This window comes from Topomyia yanbarensis, unplaced genomic scaffold (assembly GCF_030247195.1).
Source record: "Topomyia yanbarensis strain Yona2022 unplaced genomic scaffold, ASM3024719v1 HiC_scaffold_108, whole genome shotgun sequence".
Classification (NCBI taxonomy): Eukaryota; Metazoa; Arthropoda; class Insecta; order Diptera; family Culicidae; genus Topomyia; species Topomyia yanbarensis.
This window is the reverse complement of record NW_026683281.1, coordinates 94,932-115,000: the sequence shown is the minus strand read 5'-3', so window position 1 is coordinate 115,000 and position 20,069 is coordinate 94,932. Positions and strand designations below refer to the sequence as shown.

The window sequence follows — 20,069 nt, the reverse complement described above, 5'->3', positions numbered from 1 at the left end:
AATGTCCATTGAGCAGCTTCCTGCATAGTTTTCAAAACCACAGGGCCTCCAGCTAGACCAAGAATGCGGGACTTGAGGCTTGCTAGTAGGCGTGAACCTTCTACTAGGCCTACCTGCCTGGAGGAAACATTGTTCACTATCATTGCGTGCAGTTGCAACCGTAAGAGATTCAAGGATGCTACGGCGATGCATTCCGCTTCCTGACTGGGCGGGTGTCTTATATCTCCCGGACCCGTCGGAGTGTTGCAAACCATACATAGCAACTGGTCCAGCATGCGGAATGTATGTTCGCTGAGATCAACGACGAATGGGATTTTAGAAGCTACTCCTAGGGTTGATGAATGACACCAGACTATGCTTTGAGCAGCTCCACAGGTCATGCCGGAAATGCGTAGCGTTGGGGGTGTTGTCAGAATTGGGTTTTGAATTATGGGATCTCGCGAAACACAGGATGGACAGATCTGTTGATAGTCATTGCGGCCCCAGCCATACAACTCCCCAGAACTCGTCAAAGCTAAGCAATGCGCTGATCCTACTGCAACGTCTACTATTTTCTTCCCCTCTAGAGCCTGAATCAAAACAGGAACATTTGAATGTTCAGAATTGCCATGACCAAGCCGTCCACCGTGTCCTTTTCCCCAACTGTACAACGTTCCATCGAAACTCAGCGCCACGCTGAACTGCGATCCGGAATATATTTTAGCGACATTCGTTAAGCTCTCAATCTGAACAGGAATCGGGGACCCGTTGCATGATCCGTTGCCCAGCTTTCCGAAATCGCCATCGCCCCAGGCGAACAGCAGCCCCGAATCGGTCACGCACATGGAATGAGCATCACCGCTTCCCAGTGCCACATCAACCACATTGTACGACTTTAACGCTTGAACCTGCGTTGGGACAAATTTGTCGTCTGAATTTCCATGTCCCAACCGACCGTACGTTCCTCGACCCCAAGTGTACAGCTCTCCGCTGCTAGTGATTGCGGCACTATACGAAGCTCCACAAGCAATTCCGCAAACTTGTTTTTCTGCCAGTGCAACAATTCGAGTAGGAATCTCCTTGGAAATCGTATCCCCGTGTCCCAACCGTCCACCATCGCCAACTCCCCAGGACCATACTTCATTGGCCGAACTTAGCACCAGCACATGTCTTCCCTCGCAGTGCGCAGCAATCTGAACAACGTTCACTCCGTCCAGTCCCTCAATAGCTTTCGGTGCAATATTTTCTGTACAATTCGAATGCAACGAATAAACCTGTCCACCGGTAGTCAAAATATAGATACTGTTCTCCGAACAAACAACCTGCCGAGCTTGCAGCGCGATGGGCAGATCAATTGTTGCCGTTGAGTACCGTGGTACCGAACCAAGTAGCTGTGCCGTACCACTGCTCGCTTCGGATGTGAATCCATACATTTCCGGCGAACAGGAACTCCAGCCGAGGGTGAAGATTTTCTGCAGGTGAGATTTGTTGACCACCTTGATCGAATAGTTCCCTGCAGGAAGATGCGGTTTCGCCAGACGATCCAGGTGACTAATGATAATAACAGCAGCTTGCTTCAGATCTACGTTCGTCATCTCATTCTCTGGCAGAGTTAAGAACCGAAGAAACGATTCTGTTGGTCCAAAATGGAACGATTCACCGGCATTGTACGAGGCGAAACTACCAATCTGCTCGTATCGCTTCAAAAGCGGTACCAGTGGGGCACCCGTGTTTTGCGGTGGGCTTCGATTATCCTCACTTTCTTGATCCTTTTCGTGCAGCGTAAGTAGCAGTGAGATTCCTTCCAGCGAACCACCCAGGGTGCCTTTCTGGGCACCTAGTTCCAGCAGCAGATTCAGCGCGATGTGACGATCCGCCTTCGGTACCAAACAGCGACCTCCCATAACGTCACCCAGCACCACCTGGCGGAGAAACTTTATCGATTTTTCCACTACTTCGATCCACAGCGATGACATTTGCGAGGTGTCGAACAACGATGCTTCCGGTAGGGTTTGGAGAGCCTCCAGGGCTTCGGAGAGTAGTTCACTGCACAATTCGACATCTTCGCCGGAACGCCAGGCACGCCTTAGAAAGGCGAAAGAGAAGTTTAGGGCAGCCCGGGTGCCAACGCGTGCCAGACCAAAGGTGGCTTTGTCGCAGTCCTTCATCGGGGTCCGATCGAAGCTGGAGTTTTTCTGTAATGTAGAAGAAGAAATACAAAAAAAAAGCTGTTAATATTTGTTTTTCTCTGATGCTTATCGCAGGTGAACTACTGTAGTTCACCTGCGATTGTGTAACACAATCATAGCAATCTACGGTTCTAAATATTTTTATTTATTCTAATTATTTTTCTTAACAAAAGCTCAAAACTACTTCGGTAGATGTGGTCCTGTTCATTCGCTCCGTAAAGTCGGTTTGTTCTAACGGATAAATGTTTTTTTTTCGCAGAGCTCTATCGTATGCGAAACCTACTATGAAAGTCGCCTTAACAAATTCTTACTGTTTGTGACGCTTTTCCACCATTTTAAATTTCACACTTTGAATAAATCGCTCTTTCGTTCCGGAAAATCAACAAAAACTTTCCTACTAGCATCATCGATGAGAGTCAGCACGTAAAAGCTACCTGCCAGCGAGAGGACTGCAGCTGAATTGACCAGATCCGAGTGCACCAGATCTAGCAAACTATCAGCCCTAGAATCGCTTGAAGAAAACGACGCACTCTGAAATGGCATCCTTGTACTATTCAATGTCATCAACTGGAGTCTTCAGCTTCCGCAAACATCGACCAATAAGGAATTTCAAATGTCAATGGCAGATTCATGTGATAACCCTCCTATTTAGTCCGTATGAACCACCGACTTGCGTTCCCGAGCAAAGTCCAACATCAAAATTACAGCAAATAAACAACATATTTTGATATCAAGCATCAAATTGAAATCTTATTTTTATATCAGTTTAAATTTTTCCAGATATGACATCATATTTTGATCTCATTTTGATGTGCTTACGTTTTTAGAAAAAAATGTTTGTTTCTATTTATTTGACAAACATCGAATTGATTACTTATTTTGTTATCAATGAAATATTTCACCATCTCAATGAATTTTCAATTTGCTTTCACTGATAGCATGAATAGTTTTCTGTTTGATGTCATAGTGCAATTTTTCTGCTTTCGATTTTGTTCTATTAACCGTTAAAACGACCAAAATGATAACAACCTGAGCAATCATTCCCTACTACATCACATCAAGTTTAGTTATCAATTTGTTATCAGACTTTGCTCGGGTTATAGTACTTCGCAATGGTGCGTCGACAACTACAATCTAGACAGATCTATTCGATGGAAAGCATATTGGTGATCAGATCTAGAATCTGTAACATATTCACCACTTCATTTGAACGCTCATCTAGCATCAGATTAATCACGCTTTTTGCTACCAACATCATACAGCCATCATTTGCCGTGAAAATTGGATGAGACACACACACACTGCGGCTTCTCAAATCCATCGCTAGTCCGGGACATGTGGCACATTGTTTTCCATGGCGAACACGTAGCACAGCGTCTTATCGTGCTCCTTTGGGAAATTCTGCTTCAAAGGGCACCCGGTGGCAAAATGTCCCTACAGCTACAGGACATATCGTCATTTACTATATAATATAACGCACCGTCTTAGCTTTTTGGACCATACCTATAATTTCACGTCGTGTAAGATTTTTGCATTTACAACAGACGTCAACGTGGTAGACTCCTCTAGGCACATTATCATGGGCTCGTATAGTTCCGGGAGTCCCGTTAACTGCACCTCTGAAAACCATGAATTGCCGACTCCGAACATCATTTTTTCCGAGACCGTAGCATGTTAAGGTGAACATATGTGGAAGCCAGGAACGCACGCTTGTTGCTAGGTACCGACGCGCTTGTTTACATTGAGAAAAAATGGAATTCGAAGTGAAAATTCAAACGCACAAATGAGTTTTCGGACATTTTCCTGCGGTCATCTGCACATTGGCAGAAAATTTGAAGTTTAGTTAGTAAACGATTAAAGTTTCGCGGGTGTTTTTTCAGTGGTGTGTGATTAAAGTGCATTTGAAAAAGTGTTCTGAAAATGGAAGAAGAAAAATAAGTGTTTCGAAAAGAAACCCCAAGTGAAGAGGGGTGATATTTTCGCACAAAATAAGAGCTACAGATGGAATTCCGTCAAAAACTCGGCTTGATTGTATAGGAAAGTGTTTTAGCTTCCTCTAGTAGCAATTTCGTGGTACACCGGTAAGGTTTATTTATTTATTAACAGATTAAGGCCGAAGTGGCCTGTGCCGTATACAAAAGATTCCTCCATTCCACTCGGTCCATAGCCGCGCGTCGCCAGCCACGCAGTCTGCGAAGGGTCCGCAAATCGTCTTCCACCTGGTCGATCCATCGTGCTCGCTGCGCGCCACGTCTTCTTGTACCGGTCGGATTGCAATTGAGAACCGTTTTCACCGGGCTATTGTCCGACATTCTGGCTACGTGCCCGGCCCACCGTAGTCGTCCGATTTTCACGGTATGACAGATGGGCGGCTCCCCCAACAGCTGATGCAGCTCATGGTTCATTCGCCGTCTCCATGTGCCGTCTTCCATCTGCACTCCACCGTAGATGGTACGCAGCACTTTCCCTTCGAAGACACCAAGTGCGCGTTGGTCCTCCACGAGCATGGTCCAGGTCTCGTGCCCGTAGAGAACTACCGGTCTAATCAGCGTCTTGTAGATGGTCAACTTCGTGCGACGGCGAATTCTGTTCGACCGAAGTGTCTTGCGGAGGCCAAAGTAAGCACGATTTCCTGCCACGATGCGTCTACGAATCTCTCTGCTGGTATCATTGTCGGCAGTCACCAGTGAGCCCAAGTACACGAACTCTTCAACCACCTCGATTTCGTCGCCACCGATGCAAACTCGAAGCGGGCGGTTCTCATTCTCTTCTCGTGAACCTCTTCCTATCATGTACTTTGTCTTCGACGTGTTGATGGCAAGTCCGACGCGCTTGGCTTCTCTTTTCAGTCTGATGTAGGCTTCCTCCATCTTCTCAAAGTTTCGTGCAATAATATCAACGTCATCGGCGAAGCCAAGTAGCTGAACGGACTTTGTGAAAATCGTACCACTCGTGTCGATCCCTGCTCTTCTTATTACACCTTCCAGCGCGATGTTGAATAACAGACACGAGAGACCATCACCTTGCCGTAACCCTCTGCGTGATTCGAAGGGACTCGAGAGCGTCCCTGAGACACGTACTACGCACATCACCCGATCCATCGTCGCCTTCACTAATCGCGTCAGTTTGTCCGGGAAACCATACTCGTGCATAATCTGCCATAGCTGATCTCGATCGATAGTGTCGTATGCGGCTTTGAAGTCGATGAACAAATGATGTGTGGGCACATTGTACTCGCGGCATTTCTGCAGTACTTGACGAAGAGCGAACACCTGGTCCGTGGTAGATCGTTCGCTCATGAAACCCGCCTGGTACTGCCCCACGAACTCTCTTGCAATTGGTGATAGTCGACGGCATAGTATTTGGGAGAGTACCTTGTAGGCGGCGTTCAGCAGGGTGATTGCTCGGTAATTACAGCAATCCAGCTTGTCGCCTTTTTTGTAGATAGGACACACGACACCTTCCATCCACTCCTCCGGTAAAATCTCCTCCTCCCAAATCTTGGTAATCACCCAGTGCAGCGCTTTAGCCAGTGGCTCGCCACCGTGTTTTAGTAGCTCGCTTGGTATTTGGTCAACCCCAGCGGCTTTATTATTTTTGAGCCGGCTAATCTCCTCCTGGATTTCTTGGAGATCCGGAGCCGGTAGTGTAATGTCTTCCGCGCGTGCTCCCAGATGCGTTACCGTGCCATCCTCGTCGTCTGCTGCATCGCCGTTCAGGTGTTCTTCGTAGTGCTGCCGCCACCTCTGGATCACCTCACACTGGTCCGTGAGAAGATTCCCGTTTGTATCTCTGCACATGTCGGCCTGTGCTACGTGGCCCCTGCGCGAGCGGTTCAACTTCTCGTAGAATTTCCGTGTGTCTTTAGCGCGGTACAGATGCTCCATCGCTTCGCGATCTCGGTCTTCCTGCTGGCGCTTTTTGGTCCGGAAAACCGAGTTCTGCCTGTTCCGTGCCTGTTTATATCGCGCCTCGTTCGCCCTCGTGCGGTGTTGCAGCATTATCGCCCATGCTGCATTCTTCTCTACGACTAACTGCTCGCATTCGCCGTCGTACCAGTCGCTTCTTCGGTCCGGGCCCACCGTACCTAGTGCAGTGGCTGCGGTGCTACCTATGGCGGATCGGATATCTCTCCAGCCATCTTCAAGGGCAACTGCGCCTAGCTGCTCTTCCGTTGGTAGTGCCACCGGTAAGGTTAGTGTATTGAAAAACGTATTTTTATATTTGCTCATGTCAGATACATGGTTAGGCAGGAGAGAGGGGTGTGTGCAGCGTAGGAGCCAGCATGGCTCGCATGTATAATGTCCTTAAGGTTATCTCGGCTCCAGGCACGCCAAAAGTGCTCATGCATAAGCTGCAGACACTGCCAGCGGTCCAAACGATTGGAATTCAGGTTTTCCAATGATGGTTCGTCACCAACTGGTCAGAAATCGTTGGACACAGAGAAAAGCACTGCTTCAATTTTGGCGAGAACAGCTGAAAATTGCCTCGAAATTGAGCTTGACGTACCCTACGATACGTTTGAGATGTGTTTTGGCGAACACCACCTGTCCACCTCTTCACAAAGTCTTCCAAACCCGGAGGCGTCCGGCGGAATAAAATACCACTCGATTTCTCGTGTGGGACAAAACCGTTCGATGCGTTGAATTGCTTGCTGATGAATGCTGAATGCATGAAACTAGATGTAAAGTTCGTGCATCTCATTCCTTCCCAAAAAGGTCGTGGCGTTGTTGGAATGCAATTCTTGAATGCATCCTCTGTGGCTGAGGAACCTTTTCCGGGCTGCTAGAAGAACGTCTGTGCTGAGGACGGACCTGCTTTCAAATGGACCTTAGTAGCCATGTAGACATACACATATGCCTTTACGGAGGTGGGTTGTCGCGATCTTTGTTTGACCCAGAAGGGGCCGACGAAGTCGACACCGGTAATATGACAAAATCAACCATGACATTCGCAATAGTGAAGCTGAACAAACTCGGTATTCATGGACAACTCCTGGGCAGGATTCGTTGCTACCTCGGTGGAAGGAAGCTCCAAATCAGCATTAAGGATTGTCATTCTGCAAGGAAGCCATCTCGGCCCAGTAATATTCCTCCTCTATTTTAATGACAGCCTTTCTTTTTTCGCAAATTTTTCGAAGAATACGGGGGAAAACCACTGCCGAGCTTTTCGAAGTATACTAGAAAGCTTTAGTGCGTGGTGTGATCCAAACAGAATGGTTTTAAATCCGAGTAAATACCATCCGATTCAGTTTAGGGATGTTTACTGCCTAAACTCCCTCTATTGCGCATTGATTCACTCAACCCTAGAATAGTGTTCTGTTGTTTGAGACCCCTGCTATCAGAACGGCGTTGACAGAATCGAAACTGTCCAACGCCGGTTTATACGCTTCGCACTCCGGTATCTTCTTTGGTGAAACAGGTTTCAGCTGCCGAGCTACGAAAACCGTTGTCAAATAATACAGCTCGACATTCTGGGTATCCGGAGGGACTGCTCTCTATCCTTGTTCTTCTTGGAGTTACTTTGTGCCAGGATAGATTGCTCTATAATCCTCGAACGTTTCTACCTTCAAACCTGCATTCGAGCTCTAAGCAATAATTTTCTATTGCGATTACCATTCAATAGACCCAACTAGGATCGTCAGAACGCTTTTACCGAACTTCAGCGTATTTTTTACAGTGCCTCATGGCGTTCAGCAGTCCATTTTGATTGATGTGAAGTAGCTCGACGTGTGCATTTCACGGATCATACTCCGCACTAGAGGGTCCTTGTCCGGTGGTATGATCGGATGTCGGCTTCCTGTTCGAGCAGTCGGCTTGCATTGATAGGTTTGCAGGTTCTGCAGGTTTTTTTTTGTATAATTCGCTAAAGTCCATTCCCCAGGTGGATGATCTGAATGACTGTGAATATAGCTTCCTTCGATTTGTGCAGCTCATGGACGAGTATCACGATCGACTAGTCTCTTACGGCAGTTGTCAACAAGCCGCAGAGCGTATCTGATGACACTTTGCAGTTTGCGAAAGCTACTGGATCGAGAAAGAGGTGGTGGCTAAGACTGTTTTGATTTCTGGCAAATCTGCATATGGAATGGCCGAATGCGGTTCAATCTGATAGAGTGCGTAGACGGGGAATTACAGCCGTGCCACCAAAGGTTGTTTCTGTTCAGGATCTCGGACAGCTGGCCACGAGAAACGATATCAGCGGGATTGTTTTCGGCGTTGATGTACTTCCATTTGAAACCATCGGTTTCTTCTTGGATAAAGACAATGGTATTTTGGACAAATAACTGAAGTTCATTACGGGTTTTTGATCCAGGCTAGAACAATTGAACTGTCGCACTCAAAACGAGTTCTCGAAGCAACATACAACTCTTTACGTGGGATTCACAAATCGTGCAGGGAGGAGTCCGTTCCGTTGACAATGCATAGTACTCGCTCAAGACCCGTTTCCTTGTCCTCACTGAAACGTACGCACTGGTCTATTTGCTGTTTCCCCATGGCCTGAAGAAACTCTTCGGAGCTCGACACCCAGTTTCGCAGTTCGAATCCGCCTTTGGAATGAACGAATCGAACTTCTTTCGCTCGCCCTACTGCTTCATCGACTATATCTGCGCTGTCGAAGTGGTCGTCGACGTAGTGGTTTTTTACGATTTTTTTCCGCTGCCTCCGGAAACTGCCTTGCGAACTCCTTCACGTTCACGTTTTTCACGTATTGTGCAGTAGGGTGGGACAAAAAATAGATTCCAGCTCCGAGCAACTTTTTTGGTCCCATTTGGGTCCTAGAACAACTGTACAAATTCTCAGCTCGATCGGTGAAACTATATTTTTGCGTCCACTGTTTAAAGTTTACATGGGATTTTGTATGGGAAAGTCAACTTTTACAAAATAATTCCTCCAGGAGTCGCCCATTACTTCCTAAAAATAAATCGTTATGTGGTTTGTATAGGAAATTTTACAAAGAAACAAAGTCTCGAAAACCACGAAACGATCTGATGCTTGAGAAAAAAGTTATTAAGCAGAAACCGATTGATGCTCTGACGATTGATAAAATATTCATTTTTTCTAGCATCACTGCTGTTGGTTGTCCAATTATACGCAATTTTTTTTTTAATCTTCTCTTAACGTATCTAAATCGTTTATCTATACTATTTGGTCTTTTCGCAAGGTTTTGAGGGATAAATTGAGGCTTCTTTTTACATAATAAGAGAAAGTTAAAAATTTTGTATATAATTAGACCGTCAGAAGCAGTGATGCTATGAAAACTGAAATTTTCATCAATCTTCAGGGCATCAATCGGTTTTTGCTTAATAACTTTTTCCACAAGCATCAGATCGTTTTGCAGTCTTCTAGACTTTGTTTCCTTGATAAATTTCCTATAAAAATCAGACATCTGTTTTTGTTTTGGGAGATAACGGGCGACTCGTGGAAGAATTAATTTGCAAAAGAAAATTTTCCCATACGAAATGTAAACTTTAAACCGTGGGCGCAAAAATATAGTTTCACCGATCGAGCTAAAAATTTGCAGAGTTGTTCTGGGAGCTAAATGGGACCCAAAAAGTTACTCATTACTGGTACATTTCCTTTAAATCTGCACCAAATCCGATGACTCGCTCACGGAATCTACAAACCACCACCGGTAGTGCGGTCAACATATCCGGACCCTTCAGCAGTTTCGAGTTCAATGATACTCCTTTTACTTCTGCTCTGACGTCCCAAACCAGACGATGTTCAAAGGCACGTACCAAACCTTACTACTGTCGAACGCGTGCAATTCCGCCGACGTAGTTTTATGTGCGTATCCCTTCCCTAAATACTCAGCAATCATACCACGAACTTTGTCGTACAGTTCGGGGTTCCTACTCAGGCGCTTCTCCAAACACTGTCACCGTTTCATCGCCATAGGGAAGCTGTCGGGAAAGCTTGGGTCATCCTCCTTCCACAGCAGACCCGTTTCAAAACGATCACCTATCCTCACCGTCGGACTCTTCAAGATCTCGTTTGCTCTCCTGTCTTCTTCCGATTCAGGAAGCAAGGCAACGGAGGTCCCTGACTCCTCCATCGTATAGTGGTTCTGCAGAATGTCATGAAACTGTTGATTTGCCACGACACAGTCCAGCCCAGCTTCGACGTAACCGTTATCGGTTCTTCTAGTCGACCTATTCGTGATTAGATCGGTGCATACAAGTGTATATCCTTGAGCCCGATCAGAATTCAAGGAGCTGCTTGTTGAAATTTGGCAACTAGTAGGCCACGGAGATGAGAGTATGTACTCCTTTACAAGCTCCGAAACATTTAGCGTGTGTTGTGGAAGCTTTAGACTCTCCACCATGTGTGCACCTTTCAGTGGAAAACGTTGCCTTGATCCTCGTGCCGAGATGCAAAGGTCTACTCTTTGAGAGTCCTTCTCGAGTCGTGAAACTCCGGCTGTCCATGTTACGCGAAGCGGTTGCGTCACACCCTGAACTCCCAGAAGGTTCACTAGCGATTTCTCCACAAGCGTGTACGATGATCCTTCATCCAAAAATTGCAATCTTGTCCACTGTGCAATTTCTATTATACAGCGTACACAGGCATCATGTGGAAGATGAAGGAAGGTCTCGGTTGGACGGCGTGCATGTTGCAGTTCGAACCGATTACGGATACCACTGAATGGAGTAACGGGTGGTGCCGCTCTTTACACGAGTGGACATTGCAACGAAGGTTTAGTTTGCATCGGGCGTTTCCGTGTTTGTTCAGGCAAACCTGGCAAAACTGCCACCTTCGGACCGCATCCTAGCGGTCGGCTAGACGCCATCGACGAAACGCTTCAGTTTCTTATTCTGTGGTCGATTCTACCACAAATCCGGCACGGTTCATCGCCGGTGGACTTCTATTCTGTGCTACGCTATGAGCGTACAAAAATCCTTCGATTTTCTTTGCGCAAACCGTGCTCGATGAACCGGGTTGCTTCTCCGTACGACGCTACCTCGCTTGCATCCTTCGCGATGTTTGACAGGAAGTTTGATAGAGTACGCAACGTTATGATTTTACTCTTCCTTCGATATCGCACCCACTCCAGCTGAGTTCCTGCTGGCAGCTTCTCTGTCAGCTCTTGTATCAGCATCGGGTTCACTAAATGAGCGGTGAGACTTGCAGCTTCGAGATGATCAATTAATTGTTGTACTACCATCCCGAAGCTAATGAAGCTCGATAGACGGTCTGCTTTCGATGGTGCTGCATTTCGAACCTTTTTTAGCAGCATGTTGAGAAGTTTCTCAGAGCATCCAAACAACATCCGTAAAGTTTCGATGATCTTTGGAACCGCTTTAGGTAACAGAAGTCGGCTTCTGACCGCTTCCAATGCTTCTCCTCTCAGGCATTCTTGAAGCCGTGCTAAGTTTTCGAGATTAGAAAACCCGCACGCTTACGTCGATCTTTCATAATTGCTTATGAACATCGGCCATTTCTCCAGCTTGCCTGAAAAGGTAGGCAATTTTTTGGAAAGGAACTGGCACGAGGACAACTGGGACTTCGTGAGTTCCTGATGATGGCTTCTTCGTCTCTGGATCCCTCCGCTTCTACGTCGAGACATTTTTCGGACCTTGCGTTTCATTTTTGTCTCGACCGATTAGGAAACTTTCCGGTAGCGGCAGCGGACCTCCATCTAGCTTTCTTGCATGTTTGTCATCCACTTTCGGTGTTGAATGCTTACGGTACGCTTCTCGAATATCAGCAAGAGCATCGACTTTCGATATTCTACTGCTACCAGTATCCTTGCTCCGCTTCAGCTTCGACTGCAGCAGCTTGTCTTCCATTTCCATCCGCATCTCGTCGAGGTTCTTCTGGTGGTCCTCTTCTTCCGCAAGTTTCTTCTCCATTTGCGCCTTCTCGAACTCCATCGCTCACTGTTCCCGCAATATTAATCAAATCCACTATTTCTTCCGTTGCACTGTTTATTTCTATCAGCTTGCAAAAAAACTCTTCCCACAATCCCTTCAAAATCTATCTTCTTTTATCGCAATCTATGAACTCAATTTATGTTTTTTATTTACAAAATAACGTTGCATTAGAGTCTATATTTTAAGTCCCGCCGACTGTCAGCAACCGGTGTGATGTTTACTCGATGTCTTGTACGTTGTCATCACAAGGGAGTGTTTGCGGTCGGTTGAACGTGGGCGGTGCGTACACAGGCATCTACCACTGCGATAGGCAGCAGTACGGTTTCCGCACTGGTGGCGAAATAGCTGGAGCAGGATATACACTTGGTGGTTTATCGTACTGGGTGCTTTCGGTTCTTCGACAGACGATGGTTGCGGCTTGGGCACATTAATAACTACCTTTGGGTTGGACGTCACGCTCTGGAACTGGTGCCACATCTTTATGCAATGAAGTGTGATGGCGAGTCTCACACTTGCGGCTCGATTTGAAGGAAGAACAACTTCAAGGGGGGTTTCCTTGTTTTAGGCAGTTAGGCAGTAAAGCCCAGCTATTCGCACCTTCTTTCTGTCTCTACCGGTATGTGGAAATGAAGGACGAGCACTGGAAGTTACATTGCATAACTTTTCTGAGTTGGTTTCCGCAAAGAGCTGTTAGTTTTGGGTTATTCGCTGAATCTGATACAAAATTTCAGTTGCTGTTGTTTTTTAAAAATGTGTGCACTGGATATCAGGATACTGAAGGTTTTGTTTTATAGTAAGATTTAAAAAGCTTCAAACACCTGGCCTGTAGTGTATTGAGGTATTACTCCTCGACCTTCGAGCTTTAACTCGACTCTTCTCTTACTTCTTGTCCTCATCTATTACGTCGCAGTTTAGCTCTCGTCCCAGTGAGCTGTTTAGATGCTGATTCCATGAGACACTTAGCTCCTGTTTCCGTGAGTCATTCAGCTACCGGCATTATGACGATCTACTTGAATAGTTCCTGGCGGTGAACTTACCATACTCCGACTGAGAGTTCCTCGACGGAGGAATTTCTCCCGACACCGTTACCCACTTCCTTGAGCCATTTAGCTCCCAGCTTTATCGAGATCTACTCGGATACTATCCGGCGGTGAACTACCCTGCTCTGATTGAGAGTTTCTCGGAGGCGGAATTTCTCTCGGTACCGCTGTTTGTTTCGTGAGCCAGTTAACTCTCATTTTTTGACACGATATAGTCGCATAGACCACGGCGATGAATCTTCCCTGGCGGTAGATTTTTCCCGCTGTTCGTTTCCGTGAGTCAATTAGCTCCCCGCTTCATCCCGATATACTCGATTTAGTCCACGGCGGTGGATCTAGCCTACTCAACGGGTTAGCCAGTAGGTGTTGAGGTCTGTCCAGCTATTCCGAGTGGAGCGTAGCTTACGGTTCACTGACGCCCTAACGATCCACTGCTAACTATTCGACGCAATCTACTCGCTCTAACCCCCCGTTGGAGATTTAGCCTGCTCGCAAGCTACTTGGTAGGGTGCCGAGGTCGGACCGACGGTTCCGGTAAAGCCTGCCGGCCGGTTCATTAGCGCTTCGACCCGAAAGCGGTGCTACGTCCCATACTACTCAACTAGTCCCCGGGGCTTCTAGTCTACACCGGCGGAGAGTTCCCCAGTGGCGCGATTTCTCCCGAAATGAGATTTGTGGTTTCACGGTGGCTTTGCAGCAGACGGTGCTACTTTGTTGGTCCCTTCGCCACTTTCTCTGCAGTTCGGAGAGTATACTTGTTACTATTCTGTTGACAGCATCCCAAATATGCTCCTCGTGGCATATTTCTTCGATAAGATCGTCAACTTTCTGTCCCCATCGAATCTCTTCGAACCTAGGGCATTCAAAGACCACATGTTCAGGTGTCCCTTGCACGTTCACACACTCCGGGCAAAGTGGTGACGAAGAATGTCCAATCTGATGCAGGTACTTTCGGAAGCATTCGTTCCCGGACAAAAACTGCGGCAAATGGGAGTTTACCTTTCCATGTTTCCTATACACTCAAGCAGACACGTTTGAGATGAGTCGGTGGGACCACCTTCCTTTCTCCGCGCTGTCCCACTCTTGCTGCCACTTAGCCAACGAATCCGCTCTGACCAGTCTCCTTGCAATTTGTCTATTCCTTCGCTGGTAGCATTCCACGTCTTCAGCTAGCGTAATGCAGATAGGAATCATCCAGGTAATTACGCATACCACTCCCGACGATATCGTTCTGTACGCACTGGCGACACAAACAGCAATTAAGCGGAATCTCGACTCGCTGGACATTGCAGTCCGTTATACATCATATTCAAGAGCCAGAGCGTTGTATGGAGCCCGTAGTTACTTACTCTTGACCCTAATCGATTTCGTCTCGTAAACCAGTACTCGGTTCTGAAAGTAACTTCTCAGAACCTTGCACAAATAGTCCGGGACCCACATTTTGTGCAGATAGACGTGAACAACGCTTTCAACAGCGGCTATAACCACCCAGCTAGCACTGTTGAAAGCGTTGTTCACGTCTATCGTTACCACGGCGTAGTAGCAATTACCCCTTCTCTTTGGCTTCAATGCTTTGGCTTTCCGCGCTCGCGATGACTGTGATACTCCGTTTTCACTTTCAGGGCAGTTCGTCAGTCTGTTGAGGATAACCTTTCCAGAAGTTTACCAAGAGTATCCAGCAGGCATACAGACTGATACGATGTTGGATCTCTTGGTGGCTTTCCTGATTTTGGCAGCAATATTCGCTTCTGGATTTTCCATCTGTCTGGGATTGCTGTATTCAGTGCCACGTTGGGGATACCGTCCGGACCGGGAGCTTTTTCGCATTGAGCTCTTTCGCTACTATGAGGAGCTCATCATTGGAGATTAGATTGCCGCCAGCCTTTCCACCGTCTGCATCAACGTACGCTGTAGGAGTCCATATGCTTGGGTTTTGCTTCGGGAAAAGTGCCTGCACGTTGATTTTCTATTTGTCAGCTAAAATTTCAGCTGGCGTCATGGGAGCATTGATCTTGGCCGTCACAACGCGGTAAGCGTTGGCCCAGGGGCTAGGGTCTACTTCTCTGCACATCTCCTTGTAGTAGATGGACTTACTAAGCACTATCTCGTGTTTAAAAGCGGCCCTAGCCGCCCGAACTATCACCTTTCACTCTTCTCTGACTGCCTTAGATCTTGCACTCTTCTGGCTTTTGGGCATGCAGCCCAGTGAATGATGATCCTTTTGCTCCACGAACATGCTGGACGTTTCTCGGGTTTATTTACCTCGGCATTATTATGTCACATGCCCTCGTTACTGTTTCCGATAGCTCATCGGTATTCAGTGTGGCTGCCAGCACGAAGTGCTTCCACAAAACGGTCTTTCGCGTTACAATACAATGCCGCCGAATAATAGTGTAGTGAATCGCTTGGTGGTCACTATGTGTGTACTGCGCATTCATGTTATCCATCAGCGACAAACTATATAATGTTACGTCGATGTTGGATTCCCAACAGTTTTAATGGAATGAGCGAGCGCAATCTTCGTAGTACAGTCTTACAACCAGCGTCGCCAAGGCTTTCAACATGATGTAACCTCTAACGTCGATCAGCCTGCTACTCCACTTTATGGCTAAGCGTTAAAATCTCCTACTATGACAACCGGCGTTCGTCACAATGTTGCAATGATTGAGATTAAGCTGGGTTATCCCCATCATCATTGGCCTGCCTTCGCCTTTTTGGACTCTGGGCATAAGAAGCCTCCCGTCATGTGGTCTAGCTAGCACTTCGGATACTTTGTGCACTCTGAAGTAATGTGTGCCTTCTTCCAATATTGTTGACACAGATCAGATCTGTCTGGACCTTGTCTGATGGCCGAAATCTAGGCACCTGAAACACTTCCACGTTTGTTTAGTCGTAACGAGCACACCGACCATCCGCCTTTGACCTTGCCGGTCGACATAAGCTGGTTGGATGCAGTTGGCGATAAGCGTATCGCAGCTGTCTGTGTGCGACTCAATCTGATTGACATCTGCTCTTTTTCCAGGTTGCATTGTTCTATCATCACGGTCTTCACTTCATCGACCACTACTTCCTAAACTAACTCTGACGTTCGCTTCTTCTTCCAACGCGTCTCACGAGTTCCCGATAGGTCGAGCTCTTGATTAATGGATCCTTCTTCAGCTCGTACTGCATCTCATCATGAGTGTGCTCCATCTGCTTGGGGACCATTTTCACCATTTTGAGAATCGCAGCGTACGTCACGCCGTTGTATGCTTTGACGACTAGAGCATCTCCCTTATACCTCTCCTAGCGCCATCGAAGGTCCTCATTCTTCTTTTCATCCTTTTGTATCTTCTACGGTTCGCCACCCACTTTCCATTTGTCGGTTGTTTCGCTGTCCTTCACTGCTTCTTCGGTGTCTCCTGGTATTTCCCTCGCTCTTTTCACCAGTCACCGACAATAACAGTTTGACGTTAGTCGTGTAGTATTCGACCAGGTATTGGAAAACCAAATCACGTGCTGTCCCTAGTTTTCAGTGGTAGTTCTAAATTTAGTGGTAGTGTTGGGGATATCTAAAATGGCATTGCATTAAATGACATTGCTTCAAGTATAAAATATTGTCTATTCAGACATGCATTTCCACTACAGCAGTCCAAATAGCTTCAGTTCAAACTAACAAATTGAACCAACTTGGACAGGCGGGTTGAATGTGTGGTGAAAAATGTAAAATAATTGATTTCTATATAGCCACTATCACTAGTAAAATTGAACTCCCGAAACAAAAGCAAAACACTTCTTAGCTTATAGCTGAGACAAATTTGTCGTTCCGCTTACATTACATCTCGCGAAGATCAAAACCCCAATTAAAACCTATAATATCCTAAGACTTCCGCAACAAAATTACCTACAACCATTCAACTGAAGGACCAACCAAGCCCTCGAGATAATCTGAAGCACATGCATTTCATTAGCGACACCAAGGCCATTGGCCTTTCTATACCCTAGCCACCACCGATATAGACAGACACACTTCACCGCGCCAGCAGCGTTTCATTTTCACCGCGCACATTTTTTTCTTTCACATTCTCACGATGCAATGGAAAAACGGCACGTAACAAAACCAGCGCAAACACTTACACTCAACTTTGCCGCGTCATGCTCGCTCGCCACCATCTCCTGGCTAACGCCGAACCGACAATCGTCCACTCCGGATGTCTTCTCCTCCGGTTTGCATCGTTGCAATGCAATAAAATACCTCCGATACACGTAGAGCAGCAACTTAGTACGGGCTGAGGACAAACAGTTGGCCGCCGCCTGCAAACAAATTTCTCTTTGTTCGGCGATCAATCTCTTCGTGCAGGTGCGCTTTTCGTCCAAACCTAAAAAAAAGGACAAAGAAAAATCATAACCAACAAATTTCAGCAATTGGCCATAAATCAAATTACTCGGAATAGGGCTCCACAACCAAGAATCCAAGATCGTCCCGGAACAGCATCCAGCAGATTCGCTTTGATTTTGGTTCTGTGGTGCACCACAGGATCCTTTTTTCGTTGGGCCCTCGTCCGTCTCCAATTGCTGGCAGGCTGTGCACGAACAGCTGGAAGTTACACTGCAAACTCCCTTACAGCAGGAACAATTTAGCGACTGTACACCACAATAATACTTCCCGTCGGGTCGAACGTAGGCAACATCTCCGCAGGCATTGACCGACATCTGCAGTTTGCACGTGACAAGTTCCTCATCTTGCACCAGGTGGTTCCATAAATTGGAAAGGTCTTCACAAGATCGTAGTGCTGAGCTCACGTCTGCCTTTATCCATTTCTTGTCCAAATAGGGCAGCGCTCGGAAATGCAGTTCCGTATTTCCTGGCGTACCAAAACTCATGGTGGGCAAACAGAGACGGCTCCGCCCTGCCAAAACAAAGAACGATCCGCACTAGTCAAGCGAGCGCCGATGCAATGCAGGACAATCGTCTCCCTTCTTCGCTTACCAGCGGAGTAGCTTGTTGTTCGATGTGGTTGCTGTTTTTGTTGTTACTTTCTTCTACTTCTTTGCGAACGGTTGGATGCTTATTTTTTTGCTCAATGGCTGATCGAGTTTGTGCTGTATGGATGGACACTTCACTTTTAAGGCCAACCGAAAATCGTCCTTTTCCCGTCGATTCCCATCCCGAAATGGGCGGATTTTTCGCGGCGCGGGTGCAGAAGCACGCGGGCTTCCTTTTGCGGATAGTTTGGATCAAAAATGTACACTTTCTGCAGGTAGAATTAGCTTTTTCAACTAGTTGAAAATATTTTTCACTTTCCCTTTGCACTTTATCCAAATTTTCAACATTTGACACAACACGGGCGTTTCACGACGATGGGGGCTAGCGACCGGGTCGTTGACATTTGTGTGCCGAGGGGTTTCGGTCGGAAGCAGGTGTGAACAGCTGATCGGCAAATTTTTCGTTTTGCTGTCAAAAAAGCCGGTTGGCAGGGGTGTTCATTTTCAGTTGGGTTTTTTAGATAATTTATTTGAACAAATTTGGCCCGTAACATCCCGAACAGAAAGTAATATCGAATTTGATTGTAGAAATGTTGAATTTACAACAGTTTTATTTGTTAATAACTTTTCTTGTAACATCAATGTTCATGTCCTTCATGCCTCCAAAATCTACAACGGAAAAACAATGTAAATCGGTGTTTTTAATTTCAGACTGTATGGGGAAAGATCATTTTTTCATTGTTACATCCCTCAACGACCCCCCCTTTTTCCGTGTAAAAATCAAGTTTACAATGAAATTGGATGTAGAAACAACAAATGTGATTATATTTCCATTGTAAATTTTCCAGAATAACATTGTTTTTAGTTGTAATGTAACAATAAAATATGCTGTAATACTGTTGTGCATTTCTATTCGGGATTTGCTTGACTTCAGTCAACTAAGTTATTCATACTGATATTTTTAATGAAATTCTGTCAAATATTCTGAAAAATATCCTTCTAATCATTTTGCCAGAAGCATGTTTAGTAATTAGACCTTGCTCTTGATTTTGACACTATTACATACTAACTAGAACCAGCTAAAATTCCGGTTTCCGGCTGGACTTACGAGAACAAATCAGTGTGAGTTTTGACTCAAGCTATTCCTTTTACTGAAACTATTTACCATTTTATGGCTACTACAATTTTTCAGGCCAAGCTATTAAAAAAATGAATCAATTAATTTTATCTTTATTTCACTGTTTTCTTATTTAAAATATTTCAAATATATTATTGCTTAAATTGAGATAGCTCCACTAAAAAAAATTATTTCTAGCGCAAGTTTTGTTGACTTGAAAATCTGATTTTTATTTTAAATGGTACCATTCTAGTAAATAACCGTACCAGAGTAGATTTCTACTTAAATGCTATGATTCAGTTTATTTACCGTGTATATAGCATTAATTTCTCGATTTTCGCCAAATTTTCCAATTAAAAATAATTTATTCCTCATCGTAAATTTTTTACAGTTCAAGTTTTTCGAAATATCTGCTCTGCGTTTCGCCACATCGAACCTTTTAATGACATGTTAAATAGTCGGACGCAGCCTTTCAACAATTTCAAAGATTTCATGAAGTGATTTAGCTTCATTTTGGTAAGTGATCTTTAGGGACGGCCCATAATGGCAGTTAGTTTACCTTTATTAACCACTATGTTAATTTGAGGGAATTTCTTAAACTAGCGTAGAGGAAACTGTACCAATGAACACTTTTGTGTAGCCATAAAACCTTCTTTCCTAAGCAAAAAAATAAAGAAATTACAGGTCTCAAATTATAAATTGGGTCATTAAGCTATATATAGTTTTCCGTTCCATTCGATAAATTTTAGGTCCAATATACATAATATAACATTATTTCAAAAAAAAATTCGTTGTAATACGTAAAAACGATTTTTTTGTTTTTTAAAATAAATCTTATGTAAACTTGGCAACCATACATAAGAAAACTGCGGTTGTTTACAACTGGCCTATCAGGACAACAC

General features: G+C 45.5%; 1 protein-coding gene across 1 annotated transcript; it reads right to left on the bottom strand.

The window, feature by feature from the left end:
* Positions 1–8: 8 nt before the first annotated feature.
* LOC131694605 (probable E3 ubiquitin-protein ligase HERC2) lies at positions 9–18,383 on the bottom strand (the record flags this gene model as incomplete). Its single annotated transcript, XM_058983084.1, has 3 exons — positions 17,510–18,383; positions 17,202–17,443; positions 9–2,174 (listed from the first exon to the last, which is right to left on the bottom strand). Coding segments are annotated over exons 1-3 (2,847 nt in total), but the record flags the coding sequence as incomplete, so codon positions are not given.
* Between the last annotated feature and the right edge of the window lie 1,686 nt (positions 18,384–20,069).